At 43.0% G+C, this 19287-nt stretch overlaps 1 protein-coding gene across 1 annotated transcript; it reads left to right on the top strand.

Moving 5' to 3' along the window:
* The first annotated feature begins 12183 nt into the window (after window positions 1-12183).
* Window positions 12184-16259, top strand: LOC133910203 (protein terminal ear1-like). Its single transcript, XM_062352713.1, has 6 exons — window positions 12184-13081; window positions 13185-13353; window positions 13443-13922; window positions 14030-14161; window positions 15063-15204; window positions 15331-16259. Exons 1-6 carry the CDS (start codon window positions 12376-12378, stop codon window positions 15712-15714), a joined length of 2013 nt encoding a protein of 670 aa, XP_062208697.1. The 5' UTR covers window positions 12184-12375; the 3' UTR covers window positions 15715-16259.
* Window positions 16260-19287: the final 3028 nt, after the last annotated feature.

Here is a 19287-nt window from a genome sequence, read left to right as displayed (position 1 = left end):
ACCGGCGCTGCTGCTTGGCATGTGTGCGTTCGGGGTTGTGTGCTTGTGTGTTGTCTGCATGTGTGGATGAAGAGAGGAGCAGAGAATGGATGGTGCTGGTGCTGGTGATGTTGTGTTTGCACCTTGAGGGTGTATGCCTGTGTGCATGTATGCATGTGTGGATGGATGCTTGCACATGAAGGAAGTGAGGGAATAGGAGTAGAGAAAAATGACTTTTTGCCTGCTCGGTGAAAGATCAGTGGAGGGAGATACTGATGGTGTGAACGCAGGAGGAGGGTGGCGGTAGTTTTGCTGCCCGGGTGAGGGGATCAGGGAGAGAGAGAGAGATGAGAGAATGTGAGAGATGTGAAAAGATCTGAGGAGAGAGGATAAAAGATCTAGAGAGAGCATTTGAATATTAAATTTTGAATTTGAAATGGATTTGTATTAATTGAAATTGAATAATTTGAATTGGATCGGATTTGGATGATTCAAATTGAATGCATTTGAATTTGAAAAGAGATGTATGATGATTCAAATAAATGACTAGAATTTGAATTGGATTGGGTAATTCAAATTGTATTTGAACCTTCAAATTGTCATGACTTTGGAACGAGGATTCACATATAAGGTTAGAACTTGAACTTTGATTTGAATTGGATTGGATTCTGTTGAAACAAATTACGAAATGATCAAACTGGAAAGTATTCGAATAAATCTTGAATGATTTGAATTGTGTTCACATACAAAATTGATGTTGATTTGAAGGTGCCTGTAATCGGACAGGATTTGAGATTGAAATCAAAAGGAATATTTGAAGCTGGATTTGAATTGAGTTTGGCATTAATTTGAATAAGGGTATTTGAATTAAGAAAAAGATTTGAACCGAAAGACTCAGGATTTGAGAGAGGTTTGAATCCAAAAGAATTTAATTCAATTTGTATTTTAGCTGAATTGAATGTAAGAAATAGATTTGAATTTGATAGATGTTCAAATTCAAATCTCAACTCAAAGAACCGTAAAAACAATTAAACCAAAAATGCATATGCTCAATTTTATTGCAGGGATTAATTTAAAAATTAATTTGGTGCTTTTTGAGTACTTAGCCAAAGTAATATATATAAATATATTTCCTTAATTTTATATAGGTTTAATAATTATAAAATTTTAAACATGAGTGAATTTTGACTATTTTCTAAAATGCTAAAACTCAGGGTGTTACAAATCCAACCCACTTAAAGGGAATCTCGTCCCCAAGATTCGAAAAGTTTCAAGATGGAATAGGGGATGAAAAGCTATCTTCCATAGGATCTTCTTGATCAACTGATACTTTAAACTTCGTGCGAAAACTTCGTGATACTTATCAAGCATAACGGTTGTCCTTTCTAACTAGATGAACTGTCACGTCCAAAATATTCGGGAGTTAACCTTTCTCCATGTCTTAAGTCTCTGTGCATGGGAGAGGAAGTTTCCAAGTGTTCATTCTCATAATTCTTGTCATATCATCATTAACTAATGGTAAATCCCAAAATATATTCCAGTATAACGTTTACCTAGGGTATCTTCCGTTTCTTAACCACTCTATCATCAGTAAACTTAATTTGTAATGTTGTACAATTCGTATTGGTTTCCACCGAATATTGTCATGACTCCAAGTGATTCCACTATTTCCAATCTTAGGACTTCATTCCAAGTAACCAAATAAATATGCTTGATACCCAATAATCAATTTTAGTCCAATGATAAATCATGGGATAATCCAACTTCAGGTGTTATTCTCTCCAGAACACCAATATTATCATCTATATTCGCATTGATAACTTTGATTATCTATGGTTTATCTAGCATCCATCGAGACCTTGCCGATGATTTCCTTTAATCCATTAGATATATCAATAACTCTTGGGTTTTGATTCCATAATCCCTACCAATCAGCGGTGGTTCAGCTGTCATTGTCTGGTAGTTATCCTTGATTCAAACATATTTTTCATGTCTACATCCTTTAAACGGTATGCTTTCCATGATATTGAAGGGGCTAACCCACTTAAAGTGGTTCTGATTTCAGATGTTCCATAGGGTATGTGACACTATAGTCCTTTATCCATTCATGGATTATCACTTTGTCCTCTTTTAAGATTCAGTTGCAATTTTCAAACAAATTTGGTGTTGCTCTATAACACACTTTAAACCTTTCAAATTCTTAGTCCAGTACTATTGATTGACCACTCTATCTTTTGGCATGAGTACCTGGGCGTTCCATATAGTTTGGTCCTCCTACTTAACTTTGTATTAAGTCTTGTCTGCTGAAAGTCTTGTTACACATCTACTAAAATTGAATCTTAACTCATCCTATGTTTTCTACCTTATCTTCGAAGAATCAGATGCTACCGGATATGTTGTCTGAGAAATCAAGCAGAGATGATCAACACCTAGAGTTTAACACTCAAGAAACTGGACTGGAAGCTGGAAGTAGGCCAATAACTAAGCCCATACAAGACAATAACAATCAAACATGCGATAATATCAAACCAACTGAAGAAGACACTCGAGGCACTAAAAGCAATCCAGACATACAAGAAGTCCCTAAAGACAAGAATTGAGTAAGGAACAATTAAATCAGAACAATAAGAATGAACAAAACTTAACACTGGCACCCATTACTAGTGACTTTCTCACAATACTAGACAATCAGACCAAACCGATACAGACAATTGCTCAAAGACTCAGTAACATCAATCGATCTCTTGGTATAGGAAATCCAAGCCATGACCACAGAACTAAAAAGAAGAGAAAACTTAGTGTCTGAAGATTATCTTTGTTAGAGGCTATGCATAATTCGAGATGAAAGTCAGAAAACCAACAGACTATGCAGAATGAAGCCCTATGATCCATCTCTGATCAAGCAAATCCAATTCCCCGCAACCAAGATAGTGGTAACTTGCAACAAGAAGGAACTCTGAAGATGTCAGACCTCAGCAAAATCTTCTACAACTATAAGCAACCCAACCATTTCATAGCAAGTTGTTCAGCAGTGACCTAGTGCAATACTAAAGGCACACAAAAGCTCTGCTATACTTGCAAGGATCCAAGATACTTCACAAGAAATTATCCCTAGAAGTAATTGAATGTTGCGTCAGTCTACCTCATCGAAGTATCACCATCAATAACCGGAACAACTATGGAAGATCATGTACACCCTTGGAAAGGTTACCCGTAACCAGAAACTCAGAAGTCAATGGAAATTGTACGTTTATTCACCATTCAGAGAGTGTCTCATGTCATGAAAACTTCGAGAGCTATAAAGTCTCTTGGAATCCATGTGCTTAGAATATGTATCAGATATCTTTTGGACATCCTTATATTGGAATCTCTTCAAGTGGGGTAGTGTTTATAGCAATCCCTATGAGCCTGGAAAGAAATGACATGTTATAATCTTGGAATTAAGTGATCGACCAACAAAAAGGCAATGCAGCCTATGAAACTTGGAAGTTTACCTCGGTAACCCCAGGAAAGATTGAAGAAAAATCTTGATATCAATTGTCTGAAACCCTAACTCATAGATGTTTGCAAAACTACTCCCGAAAGAAAGTACTTATAGTATGGAAATGATCGTAACCGGAAGAACTCCTGAGCAAACGACCCGATAGCCAGTAAACCTAATTGAATGGTAGTAAAGTATCTACTTGTATAGTATCATAGAGGAACTTCAGCGGACAAGCCTTAATACAAAGTTAAGTAGGAGGACCAAACTATATGGAACACCCAGGTACTCATGCCAAAAGATAGAGTGGTAAATCAATAGTACTGGACTAAGAATTTGAAAGGTTTAAACTGTGTTATAGAGCAACACCAGATTTGTTTGAAAATTGCAACCGAATCTTAAAAGAGGACAAAGTGATAATCCATGAATGAATAAAAGACTATAGTGTCGCATACCCTATGGAACACCTAAAGTCAAACCACTTTAAGTGGATTAACCCCTTCGGTATCATGGAAAGCGTACTGTTTAAAGGATGCAGACGTGAAAATATGTTTGAATCAAGGATAACTACCAGACAAGGACAGCTAAATCACCGCTGATTGGTAGGGATTATGGAATTAGAACACAAGAGTTATTGGTATATCTAATGGATTAAAGGAAATCATCAGCAAAGTCTCGATGGATGCCAGATAACCCATAGATAATCAAAGTTATCAGTGGGATTATAGATGATAATTTTTTTTGAGAGAATAACACCTGAAGTTGGATCATCCCATGATTTATCACTAGACTAAAATTGATTATGCGATGCTAGCACACCAGCCCACGGTGGTCCTACCCAGTACGTGTGGATACAGTTGAGACGCTGCTGCTATTGCGGCGCTGATCTCCATAGCGTAAAGATCACGATGCTGCTGCTTGGCTAGCTGAGGACTTATTCGCTTGTCAACATGCCTGCTCAGTGCTGGTCGCAAAGCACGATGCGACCACTTGAAACTGGTCGAGAAACACAACGCGACCACTCAGAACTGGTCGAGAATTCGACGCACTTGCTCGGAAGTTGGTCGAGGAGTCGAGGAGCACGACCACCTGTGCGCAGCTGGTTGTGGACCTAGTCGAGTAATGTGATATGCACGACGTTGGATCGGTCTACTCCAACTCTTCTTTCGTTGCGCTGCACATCCAGTGGTTATGATCTATAATCTCCTATTAGTATAGTTTTATGAATGAATACTGTAGATTTTTTATTATTATTTTAAGCTAACATAGCCTACGCGTTTTCTTACATAGTTGTGAGTGGTTAGTAATAGCAGTGGTCTCACGACATTCTTTTATATGATACTCCATCCATGCCATTCATATCTATTATTTAACTATGTACAATTATAATATAGGATAGTAAACTCTTGCACTGTAATTTATTTAATAATATAATAGATGATTGTAAATTTACTTAAAATTTTAACTCTTATTATAATGTTACTAATTATATATATACCTTTATAGTAACATTATTAATTAGACTTGTCACACGTGCACATCTATTAATGTAAAAGGGTTGTATTGTGCTTGAGATTTCAATATAATCCCTAGCCTTCGGGGGGAAGGGTACAGGTACGTGGACATACTAGCTACAGAGTGAGCTGCCAAGATCCGTACGCTTTGTCATTCATATCGATCCACCCATCCCACCGCGGCCGGCCCGGAGCGTTGGTTTTGTAAACCGTATGGCATGTTTGATGCAGGGACGTGTATCCGGCGGATCCATTTCGGTGCAACGGCCGCGTGGTGCAGGGTCGTGCAGCCCCTGGCACAGGGCGCAGGACGTACAACAGCCACGGGGCACGGGGTGCGTTGCGAGTGAAACAGGCGCGCGGACGGCTTGGGCAACAGTGGATGGGACGTGGGGGCGTACGTGCATCCTGGTGTGTGTCTGCGTCGTCAAGGGTAGGCTTCTTATCTTAAATACTAGTAGTTTGCGACATCGGGTCGAGCGTGTCTGTACTTTTAGATTGGGGAATGACGTTTGACGCTACTCCTACTGCTACTGGTGCTAGTACTGCACCAGCGGTGGTCAGCTGCGGGTTTATTAGCGACACGGGACGGGAGTGCTACTTCCTCTTCCTTTTGTCCGAAAATAAGTATTGCTTTAAATATTAATATCATTCTTATAATATAACTTTAACTACTATTTAAAATTAGAGAATGACATTTGACGCTACTCCTACGGGTGCTAGTACTGCACCAGCAGTGGCCAACTGTAGGTTTATTTATTAGCAAGATAGGATCAGTACTCTTTTAGCTCAAAATAGATGATATTTTAGTGTATTTATTAGCAATAATGTTTTGTAATTTTGAGTAATTTTAGTCTAATTTTTTTAAGTCTTATCTCTCTATTAAATAACTTGTTTCTCAATACTAGTTTTATTTTTTATACAATAAATGATATTAAAATAAAATAAGATGATCAATTTATTTTATCTTTAATATGGATGCTCGACTATTAAATGTCATCTATTTTTATACGGAGATTGTACTAAATACTGAACGGTCTGATGCAGCGTGATGTGCTCAACGAGTGTAACCGTGATACACCATCTATAGATGGATGAAACCGCAATACTGAAGGGGGTAGACACGGCACACGGAGCCACCAGACCCAGGTTAGGGACCATCAGGCCGTGTGGAATGGTGATGAGCTAGAAATCCCCAAGCCAGAAAAGCTAGTCAAAATTTATTTCTTAGCTTTTAATCCATTTCAGCTATAGTCATTTTCTCAGTTAATTAAAAGTCATTAGAAACAAGATCAGAAGGCAGCACTGGACTGGATAGCTTCTGATTTTTAAGAAAAAAAGTTAAAATTAAAACTATCCAAATGGAAATGATTCTGATTGGGGACCGCCGTGCCCATGAGACAACGCCAAGCCTTGGTGTCCTGCTCGACGGATCGGCCTCTCCAAGCGACCGGTTACTCGTTTCCACGTACTGCTGCGCGGTTGCGCCCTGATCGATCTGAACCCTGTGTTCCTGATACTGCATGCTGTAGCAGTTGCAACAGCGGGTGGCGCTCAGGCCTCTGTTAGACCATAATTGTTTTGGAGGGTAAAAACTGAATTGTAATTAAAATTTAAAATCTAAAATAAACAGCTAGATTGTAAAAGTTAGATTGGGATTATAATTTAAAAGCTAAAACAAATAGCTGATCGTAAAAGCTGGATTGTTACAATTCAACATCTAGATAGTAACAATTCAGCAATCCGTCTTCCACCAGATTGTAATAATCCACACTCTAACTTTTACAATACAGATTTTACAATCTAACTTATTACAATCCATAATTTAAATACTACTTCTCACGATCCAGCTAATCCAGTAACATCACTACATCATCGTCAGATGATACAAATATAGCTGAGCCACACTGCCACGGTGTGTATATGGGAGAGCGCTCCCGGTTTTTCAGGTTATAGATAGGGGACAGAATTTTGGTTAAGAAAAATATATAGGCGAAGAAACTCCACTAAAAAAACATGGGTGCTGCGTAGATGTTTGTCTGCTCAACGGGCCCAATAATTTATACACTTTGGGCAAACAAAATCGCAGGGTGTACTGTAGAATTGGGCTACAAGCGTAAGATCATCTCTAACAGCTACCTTAAATTTTCATCATCTAAAACACTATTACAGCATCCCATATCACTATTACAGCATCCCTTATTTTTTTATCTCCAGCAGCTACCTTATTGTCTACCTTCAACTCCTCTTTTTCTCTCTCCGGACCCGCTGTCAGCCTCTGTGAACAATACTGCTACAGTAACAAACATTTGTTCTCCCCCCGGCTCACTGCTACAGTGTTACGGGTGCTACAGTAGGTCCGCAAAGTTGCTGGGCTGTTTTCTCTCTCCGCAGTACTGTAGCAACACTGTAGCACCGGATACCGACTCTGCTGGAGCTACTACAGTACCCGCAAATCACTGTAGCAGCCGGATCTTCAAAAATGCAGATTCTGCTGGAGATGGCCTAACTGAATTAGGGGTTTTCTTTAATGAAAATCTCTATTTCGAGGTTAGCATCCACAACCGAAACCAGGGGATGGTCCCTCACCCCACACGTGTCGCATGTCTTCTTCCTTCTCCGTAGCTTTCCTCGCCTTCCGTTCTCATTATGTGCCGTCCTCGCCTGAGCCAGACCGTCGCTCCCTCGCCACCGTTGCCCACCCCGTCCCCTTCCCCTTCTCAAAACTTTCTGGTCGGGCTAAAAACATTCGATTCAGAACAAAAGCTTCCGAGTTGGGATTAGGTACTTTCGATTTGAAAATACAAACCTTAAATTTGGGAGCAGAAACATCCAATTTGTGCCTACAAAGTTTCGTTTCGTGGGAAAACTTCCAATTGGGATGAAAGCATACAGCACGCTGCAGAAAACCTTCGACTTGAGACAAAAATTTTCAATTCGTGGCAACAAACTTCCGATTCAATGCCAAAAGCTTCCGATTCATGGCTAAGAACTTCCGATTGAGGCTGAGAAACTTCCAATTGAAGAAGAAACGATATGGGAAGAAGGTTTCTGTTATTCCACACGTCATATTGTTATAGTATATTGATATATCTTCAGTTTTAGAGTATATTGATATATCTTCGGTTATAGTAGTTTAAAATTGATTGTAATCTTAAGTTGTATGTCTTTATCTCTTTAAAAAAAGCTTTTGACTCTTCAAGTATTGTGCTCGATATAATGCATTGTCGAGGCTCAAACAATACATCAACTTACGTTAAACCACTTTCATACATTTTCATGGTGTAAGTTTAGGTTTTGGTCATATCTCCAAAACCATTGCTAACATGTTCGGTATTGGCAACACACGTGCGTGCCTTCATTCTCGACGTGTTTTTAGGCCTGACAAATCTAGTGCACACCTCATCAATGATGGTCTCGATAGCATCTTCGGCATCAACCTTCTACCTTAACGATTGCCTCGACTGCATCGCCGTCTTCTTCCCAGGGACCCCCTTACGCCTATGTCTTCATATGCGGCTACTTCATCACCGGCAAACTTGACTATAGCTACATCGACCACGACTATCTCACACACGACATCCTCGATCACGGCTACTCGTTTCGCTCTTGGGTACCTCGATATCGACACAAAAGACTACCATGAATAACTCTTCGATTTCTTTAAACATAGCTTTCGCGACGCTCTTTCTATCTGTGATGCTATATGGGATATTTCTAGATAGGATAATTTAAAATTAATTATAATCCTATAATATTCACTTATTTTTTTAAAAAACTTTTATCTTTTAATATTATACCCTATATAATTCGTTCTCAGACTCAAACAATACATCAACTACTACGAGCAACTCTTTCACAAACTGCCACGAGGCAACGAATCCACCGGACCGGTGCAAGTTACACGTAGACGACGTCTCCACGCATAGGCTCGAAGTCAAAGGCATCCAAAGGATACACATACACGACATGTCGAGGTATCTGTCAGTCGATGTGCGATCCAATCTGCTCTGAATACCACATCCCGGGTGAAAAAGAACAAGGGGGAAACCGTGAACACCCGCAGAGCGAGACTACGAGAGGACGTGAGCAAGCGTTGTCAGCGTGAGCGTGTTGTGTTGCGCTCTGTGCGAACGAACGCGGAACGCCGAGCCCGGCACGACAGTACGATTGCGCATGGACCGCTTCTACATGTAACTGCTCGTGCCCACGTGCCAACTGTGTTAGCGCACGATCACATGTAACTGCTCATGCCCTATTCTCTTGGCACTTCTCCATGGAATTAGCAAACTTAAAGTGTATCCGGTTACCTAAATCTCTTTCAATTTAGCTATATAAATACGTATAATATTAAAAAATATTTTTAGTTGCTCGTATTTGCTATTATAGTCATAGCTCGATGGATGTAAACATACCACTCATCCTAGTCTCGGAAGAAAGCTTGATTCGATATATATTTGCTGATACAAGTAGTCTTATTTGTTAGTGTTATAAAATTATTTTTATATGATAATCGATTACAATCTTAATTTTTATGTCCATATATATGACTTTAGATTCAATCTAATAAATAAAAACTCAACTTAAACTCTTCAAACTGATATAATCAAACAAACACTATTTTAACAAATATAATTTTACGAATCCTTATCCGGAAGACCGGAACCAAACGCACCTGAGTGATTCTGTTAGCTAGTTACTATCAATGTACATGTATATGTATTACTGTCTACAATCAATGCAATGCATTCGCGTGTTGCGTCAATCCCTTCAAACTGCCAACGCTGCTTCGAGCGGCTGCATTTCCTTTCGCCTGCCTGCCCAACATCCTGTCAGCTTCGGCAAAAATTCCGCCGATCCGCAGTAAGCGGTGGGAGGAGAAATCTTCCGGCAAACCGCGCTGGCTCATGTGAATTGTGAACGGAAACACCCCCAAATTCCCGTCAAATTTCTGTGCCCCGAACCGGAGGCCACTGCAAAGCTCTGCTGCTACAGAAGCAGAGCACAACCAACAGTGCCATCAATTGCTTTCTCCCCGTCGCCACGATCCATGCGAAGATGGATCGACCGATCGACCAGCTGACGGATCAGAGGAGGCTAAGCAAGAGGCAGCAGGAGCGGTGAAAAGCTGACTAGGAATGACAATACAGGCGTCAGGCGGCGCCGATGAGGATACTTAAACTTACTGTGGATAAATACACAGAATACACACAGAGCTCGACAAGACCGGACATCCGCTTACGGTGGGCCCCGCGCTGCGCGTCTAAACCCATGGCTACTGTCTCTCGACCATTGCTCGGTGAGAGCCTCGCGCCGGCGCACCGCCTGCATGCCTTCCCATCTCGCCTCTGTCGCATCCTTGTCGCAGGGTTCAACCGGGCTGAAGGATCCTCTGCGATTACTGTGCATACTTGGCGAATATCGACGTGTAGTCGTGCACATCGTCCTTCCCATTTTAGTAGTGTAGAAAGAGCCCAAGGTTTCGGTCGTACAATGTGGTTCTCCCCCAAATGTGTTTTTTACCGCTGTCCTGCCGTAAATAAATTGTGTGCATTGGTTGTAATATTTTTAGCTTTCGCCCACTAGTAAGGCCCCGAACTCAGAACTAAGAAACCAAGGAATAGAGAAAAAAAGAAACATGTCACTTGAAATCTTATAGGAACTCGAAATACAACAAATTACCTAAAGAAACTCTTATGGAACGCAACACAAGTAAAATATGGACTTCGATCAAGACACAAGATATAAAACATGAAGTCCAGTTCCACAGTTTGGATGCAACATTGTAACAGCGCGAAAGCTCAAAAACATATAGCACGGAGACATATCTGATCCTCCAAAATTATGGATTTTGCTCATTCTATATGAACTTCAAGAGAGTTTTGACGTTCTTCGTGTAAATTTTACCGCTCTCATTAGTAATGAATACATATTGTTTTAAAAAAGGTTCCATCAAACTTTAAAATTCCAACTAACAGTAGTTTTTGAAATATTTAATTTAAAAATTTAAAAATTATATGTGTAGATTTATCTTTAAAAATGCTTCCATGATATCATAAATTTAATAAATTTATAAATATATATTAATAAAAAATAGTTATTAAAATTATATATTAAAGACCGTGTGTTAATCAAAACAACACATATGTACGATAGGGGATGTATAAAACTAAACCCTCCTAGATTCTTTCTACTTCTGTCTGTTCCAAAGGTGCCTAGGTACTGTGGAAGGTTCGGTATATATGGTCCAATATTATTAGTACCTCTAGAGAGTAGTCTATTATAGCTTACGCTTAACTATGTACCCATAATTTGCTTCATCAGAGTTTAGGATCCATAATAGATTTTCTTCGTATATTGTGAGGAACCATATCTTAGGCACGAGAGATGGACTTGTGATAGATTTAAAACCATAGTGCACACATTTTGTCCTTAAACAAGTGCTTTCAGAGACAAAAGGCATGCATTCATGTATGTGTTTTCAGGCATGTGTTGGGAGCATAGTGTTGTGTGTACGTGGGTAGGACGTTATGTGTGTACGTAACGGAACGGTTTTCATCTTTTTCTTGAAATGAAGTGGGTTTTCCTTTTACCCTTTTTAATCTAAAAGGCCAAACTGTGGTAGATCTTATGTGTCTTGTCATCGGGGTTCTTCGTTTTCACGTGCTCTCAAGGTCCATCGAGACCCCAAGTTGGTAGGGATACAAGACAGACTTGCAGATAAGAATTGTCGCTAATATTTGTATAATTTAGTTAATCTTTAAGATCATTTTTTGTAATATCAGTGTTGTAATCTTTGTTATTACTTTAATATAATCCAAATCTTGTTCGAAAGAAAGATATATTACAATGCAGAAACAAAAATGTAACGAAGAATCTCTCGGACAAGGGAAGCAGCTCGAGCAAGGGCCTGTCATGTACGCACGGGGCATGACTTGAGCAAGATTAACAAGTGCTGTTGCTGCAGAGGATCCAAGCAAACAATCCAGACAACGCCACTCCTGCCTCTTCTTCCCTCCGTACCGCCCCTTCACCTCCCTCCTCGACTCTTCTCCCCCCCCCCCCCTCCTCCTTCTCCTCCTCCCTCTCATCTCTCTCGCATTTGTTCCTGTAGATTTCCAAATAATAGCTCGCCAGTTTTCTTTTCCCGCGACAATTACCATAAAAGAGCTCCCACTGTCCCTCTCTCTTCTGGCAGTAGTAGTACTAACATCACTCTCGCTCCTCAGACGCGGAGCATACAGCTAAGCAGGAGAGAGAGAGAGAGACAGAGGGGTCCCCAAGTACAATTCTCGCCTGGTTCTTGATCTAAGGCATGATCAAAATCACTAGAAAGTTCTAGATCTTTATACTGGCGTATCCTTTGCCTCGTCTCGGGTTCTTTTGTTCCGAGCTTTAGCGATGGAGGGAGGGGGAGGTAGTGGAATAGGTGGAATCCCCGGGGCCCCGGGGAATCTGCTGGACGCAGGAGCTCAAGCGTTCTACCCTGCTGTCGGTGCCCCTTACCCCTTGCAGTTACAGCCGCTTCCGCACCAGCTCTACTGCCCGCAGCCGTACCCAGCGATGCCGCCGCCGATGCCGATGGCCATGTCGGTGCCTCTGCCGCTGGCGCCGCAGACGCCGGGTTACTCCGTGCCGACAACGACGACGGTGGTGGACGGACCGACGAGCCGCGCGGTGGTGCTGGGCCTGGTGCCACCGCACGCGCAGGAGGGCGACGTGGCGCAGGCGATGGTTCCGTTCGGCGCGATCCGCGCTGTGGACGCGTCGGCGGTGGCGTCCGAGCGTGTGGCAACCGTCCATTTCTTCGACATCCGCGCCGCCGAACTCGCCGTCGCCTGCATCCGCGAGCAGCACATGCGGCAGCAGAGTCGCCTCGGCCAGCTCTACGCGGCAGCCGCCGTGTCCCCGGCCTGGCCTCCGCCACCGACGCCCCAAGCCTGGGACTGGCCCCACGACGACAGCCGCGGCCTCGTTCTCGGGCATGCCGTGTGGGCCCACTTCGCCGCCGGCTCCGACGACGGGGACAACCGCGGCTCCCTGGTCGTGCTCAGCCCCGTGCCCGGCGTCTCGCTTGCCGACCTCCGCCAAGTCTTCCAAGCCTTCGGTACGCACCACCGACCGAGCCGACCAACCAGCCATTTCGTTTTCCCACGCTCGTTTCTTGTGTTTCCCGCAGCAATTGTATTGGCCCGACCTACTGTTTGCAGGGGACTTGAAGGACGTGAGGGAGTCGGCGCAGCGGCCGAGCCACAAGTTCATCGACTTCTTTGACGCGCGCGACGCGGCGCGCGCGCTAGCCGAGCTCAACGGCCAGGAGCTCTTCGGTCGCCGTCTCGTCATCGAGTTCACGCGCCCTTCCGGCCCCGGCTCACGCAGGTAAGACGTGCGGACCACCCCAATTTCACTCAGCGTTGCAAGTTTGCAACCGTCCAATTGGCTGCTGAAATTGTATCTGTCGGTGGTAGGCGCGGGTACGTACCCCACCACCGGCCCAGCGCGCCGACTCCGCCGAGGCATCAAGCTACGTGGAGACCGGCCCAGGTGACGTCGCAGCCATCGGCCTCCTCGTCGTCCGGCTCCGGGAAGACGAGGGAACGTGTGGTGCTTCTGACGAGGAGCTCTGCCAAGGCTAGCGCTGGTGATCAGTCTACGGGTGGCAATGCCGGCACGAGGCATGAGCGCAAGTGCAAGGGCGGCAAGAACGTTGCGTCCGCCTCGTCCTCGTCGGCCACGTCATCATCCACCACCACGACGTACGGTAAGCAAGGCCAGAAAGGCGCCGGCAGCAGCGGCGGTGGGAATTGGAAAGGCCGCAGGGGTGGGTGGGAGGCGCGCTTCTTGTTCAAGGAGCCCGAGGCCGCCGTCGATGCCGACACGCAGGAGCCGGCCTCGGAGAAGGATACGAGAACCACAGTCATGATCAGGAACATACCGAACAAGTACAGGTATCCTTGCTAAACTCCACATTGTAGCCACAATGCTATATTTCATGGGCGCTGCACGCTTAGAATTGCCATCCTGCTGATGCTTGAGTTCTGTGGGTCGCATGCAGCCAGAAGTTACTCCTCAACATGCTGGACAACCACTGCATCCACTCCAACGAGCGGATCACGGCGAGCGGCGAGGAAGGCAAGGGGCAGCCGTTCTCCTCCTACGATTTCGTCTACCTCCCCATAGATTTCAAGTGAGTTAGCTCCCCAATTACATTAGCTGCATTCATATTTTATGATGCCCAATTCAAGAACACACACTTGGCGGCTTAAATTCGGTTGTTTTTATGGGAAGTTGGTGCCATTAAAATTGTGAAACATGGAAGAACGAAATGTGGTATCTTATCTTTGGGGTGGTAGAAATCTATGGGAGGTAGAAATCTTTGGGGTGGTATATAGAAATGTGGTATCTTATCTTTGCCATTAAAATTGTTAAAATCAGTGTAGCAGACATAGATGGCTATGGCGTTACTAGCCCAAACGGAAATAAATTTGCAGCCCAAGGAGATCGCACCGGATCCTTCTCGTTTTGATGCCAAGATTCTTTCGTTGCATGCATCTGCTGCCGCGGACCTGTTCACTTGCTTTCCTTTCTTTGCCACTGCCTCTGGGATCTCCCTGCCTGCCTTTCTTGCTTTGCACAACCGTGCACTTCCATAACAAGGCCAACACAACAAGAGACGCCGCGTTGGGGGTAGAGAGAGTTGCGACAGATGCCCTGGAATAGTGATGAAAAGTTGCATCAATGCCCCCCAAAAAACCTTTTTAAGAGCACAAATATTAAACTTCTGATAAAAACTTTATGTGATCAAATTTTGTAGTGTGATCAAGCACCTCCTTTAGCAGCTTTTCTCTTGCACGAAGCAAGTTGAGAAAAGACCTATCAATGCCCAATGACAAGAGGGTCTTGGTGGTGTCAAAAGGCAGCTTCACATACATATAAAGTAGTATCATGCCAAAGCATTATCTCTGTTCTCTGCCTTAATTCTAAGAGTCTTGGTCACTCTATGCCGTACATATCATCCTAATTTTCTTTTCCTAACATGAAATGAGAATTTGCTGTGTTTAATACGAGTTCCTTGATGCAAAATGCAGCAACAAGTGTAATGTGGGCTACGGCTTCGTCAATCTCACCTCGCCGGAGGCCGCCGTGCGGCTCTACAAGGCGTTCCATAAGCAGCCGTGGGAAGTGTACAACTCACGCAAGATTTGCCAAGTCACATACGCACGCGTACAAGTACTTGCCGCCGCATGCTCTTCTCGCATACTCTTCTCGCATACCAAAATATTTTCACGATGCCGGCACGAGCTGTGCTCATGCATGTTACAATTATGTAAATTTCACACGCTCACGTCGCTGCAGGGCCTGGAGGCGCTCAAGGAGCACTTCAAGAACTCCAAGTTCCCGTGCGACAGCGACGAGTACCTACCCGTGGAGTTCTCGCCGCCGCGCGATGGCAAGCAGCTCAACGAGCCGGTGCCCATCGTCGGCCGCTCGCCCGCCCCGTCGTCGGCGTCCGGTGCATCGTCGCCTCCCAAGAGCCGGAGCGCGAGCGTGGACCCGCTGGTGCAGGAGCTCATGCCGCCGCCCTCGTCGTCCGGCGACGGCGCCTCGTCGACGACCGCATCCACCCACGCGCCGTCCGACCAAGCCGACGAGGACAACCGGGGGAGCGGCGACGACAACGATGACGGCAAGGAGGAGATGGTCACCTGTGATCTACGGCGCCTAGGCTACACCGAGTAGCTAGCTACAAGCTGACGATCGCCAGACGCGTACGTAGCGTTGCTTCGAGAAGTGGAGGCAATGATGATGGCTTAAGCTTTATCTAGCGTCTGCAGTTGCCCTGTGGCTGCACAACCAGCAAGCAAAGTGGAGTGGAGTGAACAGGCAATTCATTTATGGCGCGTGAGGAAGACAGGGGTAGAAAAACCTTGGGGAAAAATGGAGTTGATGTGTTTTGAGAGGTAGGAGTAGCATTCGTTCGTTCGTTCGTAGCTGCAGGTAGCAGGGGGGAGTCGTGTTCTTTTGGTTTTGGTCTTAAGTTTTCTTCTTTGAAACTTGGAGCTAGCTACGGGGGATAACACTAATCTTCGTCACCATGCGTTGGTTCCTTACATCAATTACAACTTACCATACTCCATATTTCGAGAGCCTCTCATGAGTTGATAGGTTTGATCAGATCTCACCAAAATCTGATCTCTCCGCCCTCTATGTGTGTGTTCCCCTTATACAATCCTGTGACTTCAATTTTGTTCAATTTATTTCAGTTTTTTATGTTGTTTTCATGATTGAAATATTTCATATGATATTAATGTAAATTTTAGAAAAATTTCTCCATGTCCGACTGTTTTCTATGATGCTTTTTTTTACCCTGCTACATCCTGCACAAGGCTCGCAAAGGTCTTGGTCGTCTCTTGATTTTCTTCTGGAGAATTTAGTGTTATTACTTTTAACCTTGGAAGATTATGGTTCCAGCAGTCTAGAATACAGGGAAATTTGTTCTTCGATCTAAATATTGCTTTTATAGATGTTGAAAGAATTAAATAATCACCTCTCTGGGGTACGATCCGCCAGAAGATACCTAAATAACACTAATATTAGACAAAAGAATCGTGCAATAATCTATAACTCTCCGCCAGACACCTCTTCCTATTTTTACCTTGCTATCGATATCTTGTTTATGTTCATCGAGATGCTAGCAAGGACCCACTAGGCCACTACTGCTAAATCGCTGCCATACTTTCAGCTGTTCCTCTTAGTCATCTTTAAAGACCCTACGAGGCATTTTCGACTACCATTCGTTGCGGTGTTCTAACATGTAATTGTAACTGTATATTCAGTAATTTAACATTTTTCAATCATAAAATAATGATGTTTTGAATATCGACATGGCCAATAATACACTACTTCACTTTTTACTAGTATAATATACATAATATAAAGGTTGTAAAACTATAAAACTACTTGACAAGGCAAAATCAGGCTACATTATTTTTAAAAGTTCAATCAAAATATTAGAATAATATATTTATGATTAAAGTTTAAACATGCTAACTATATACTACAACACAAGTCGACGTTCTTTTGTGACTGTAGGAGTAATTAATAAGCAGTCGCATGGACCACCTCAAGCTAACCCGATATATGGTACGTCATGTCAAATTGATTAATTGTTACTCGCTCTCATCATAAATATTTGATGTTTTAATTAAGATCTAGTTAAACTTTTAAAATTTTGGCCGTTAATAGTTTTTAAAATATTTAGTTTGGAAATATAAAATTATACATATTGATTTATCTTGAAAAATATATTATATTTTCATGAGATATTATAGCTATATTTAAAAAAATAATGATCAAAATTACACATAAAAACTATAAAAAGTAAAAAATATCATGTATTTTTGACAAAAGGAGTAAATTGGTCTGATATGACTAGATTCCTTCATGAAAGCATTGGAAGTAGGAAAATGGGTGGGGGCTGAAAAAAATCTTCTAGCAGGAGGCGTAGATAATTCGTTTTGGCTCCGGCTGGAAGATGCAATAATTCACAAGACTTCCACGCGTATTAAATCAGTTTTTGGAAATCCATTTGTCCTATACAAATCCAAACTTACATGGGTGCCACCCAATTCAATAAATACAATAAAGGGAGTGCAGATTGAAAAATCATAATGAATAGTCGATTCAGATAACAAACTAACTGCACTACGATCATATCTCAGCCGATTTTGGTAAGAGACCGGTTGTACTACTCAGTATAGTGCAAATAGTTTAGGTTATGAACCGACTGCAATATTTTGATAGCTTAGCCAGTTTGTGATAGCAACCAACCGTACTAAAGATTATAACAGACAGCTGTTATAGCTGGCCGGAGTAGTTGTTCATTTTTACAGTCTCCTTCTTGCTGACGGTTTGAACCATGGTTGAGAAAACGGTTACAAGTCGACTGGAAAAACAATTTATGTGGTAATGACTTACTCGTACTTATGTTTTTTTCGCTTATAAACTTCAAAGGCATCCTGAGATCTTTCTTTTGCATAAATTTTTGGGAAACCACAAAAGTATTTCAGGAGTTATAATTTCAGAGTTTGAAGACAAATGGGAAAACACCTCTAGAAATATCCTAAAAAAGATTTTTTGTGAAATTGTGTATACATTGTGAAGCATATACTTCTGGTTGAAATTAATAATTTGGGCTGCAATTGACGTAAAACGTAATGAGGTTGTCCTTTGTATTCTTGTTCTATCATGTGCTCCATTTTATTGGTAGACACAGGTAGCACGGTAGCAATCTGCCGGTGTTGTACTTGTCTATATTTCATGTGTTGGACCTCGTCTTCCTGCGGTAGGAGGCTACCTTGTGAGCCAGCACTCTGGTGTGGTCATGGTCCCACATCACATTCTGACAGCATTGGCCGCTTTAACGGCCAGGATAGTACCACTAGTGCATTGCATATGGGTCACAACGATGAAACGGATACCGAGCCGTGTGGGTGCGTGTCGGTCGTAGTGCTTCATTTGACCGACCGGCTAAATTACACATAGTACATTCGTGCTACTTAACCTTATACTAATGCTGTACAAGTACAACGTGTCACCACGAAGCTAGCATAGAATACGGCGTGTGTTTTGTTGCATCATCGATGCCACTGGAAACCGAGAGAAAATGGCCCGTGGATTAGATTAAGTTAAATCACTCAGATCAGATGTTGTCTCCATCATCGATGCCACTACATGCAGAGCGGAGAGAAGCCGGCAACGTTTCGAAATCCTGCCACTGCAGGTGCACTCGTGCGTGCGTACGTGTGGGCAGAAGAGATCACACCATAGGCTACTATACTTATTGCTTGCTGACACGAGTGACTAGCTAGTTTAGTATGGGAGAGTGACGAGGCAGGGCGTTTTCAAGTAGGATTTTGTGCTGTCCGTGACAGAGAAAAATATGATGCTCAAGCATGTAAGTTGCACGGTGCAGGTCCCGGGGAGCTTGGTTGCCAAAACCTGCGATTTGCGGGCGCTTTCGGGGTCACCGAGGCACGCACGGTGGCATGCATCGGGCCGCGAATTCCGAGGCACCTGTGTTGTGACTCGAAACAGTGGGGGCAGACAGTCGCATGCAACCAAGGCTTGCGTTGTGACCGGCTTGTTAACAACATTGCAAACTCCTTTCGCCTCCTTCCTTGGTTGCATAAAAGAATATGGTTTGGGCTATAAAATTACCCTAATCGTTGGATTTCGATCGTCGTTAACAAGGGATTTGTATCGCATGCAAAATCTATGTATGTAATGGGAAGTACTAGCATAGCCAGCCAA

Source organism: Phragmites australis, chromosome 2, assembly GCF_958298935.1.
Source record: "Phragmites australis chromosome 2, lpPhrAust1.1, whole genome shotgun sequence".
NCBI lineage: Eukaryota > Viridiplantae > Streptophyta > Magnoliopsida > Poales > Poaceae > Phragmites > Phragmites australis.
Note: the sequence above shows the minus strand (reverse complement) of the source record. Positions and strands in the feature narration are given on the sequence as shown.

Excerpts from the sequence above, each read along its gene's own strand:
- LOC133910203 (XM_062352713.1), top strand. The coding sequence starts at position 12,376 with ATGGAGGGAGGGGGAGGTAGTGGAATAGGTGGAATCCCCGGGGCCCCG. Across the intron at positions 14,162-15,062 it reads TACCTCCCCATAGATTTCAA|CAACAAGTGTAATGTGGGCT; the intron begins GTGAGTTAGCTC and ends TGCAAAATGCAG. Across the intron at positions 15,205-15,330 it reads TCACATACGCACGCGTACAA|GGCCTGGAGGCGCTCAAGGA; the intron begins GTACTTGCCGCC and ends ACGTCGCTGCAG.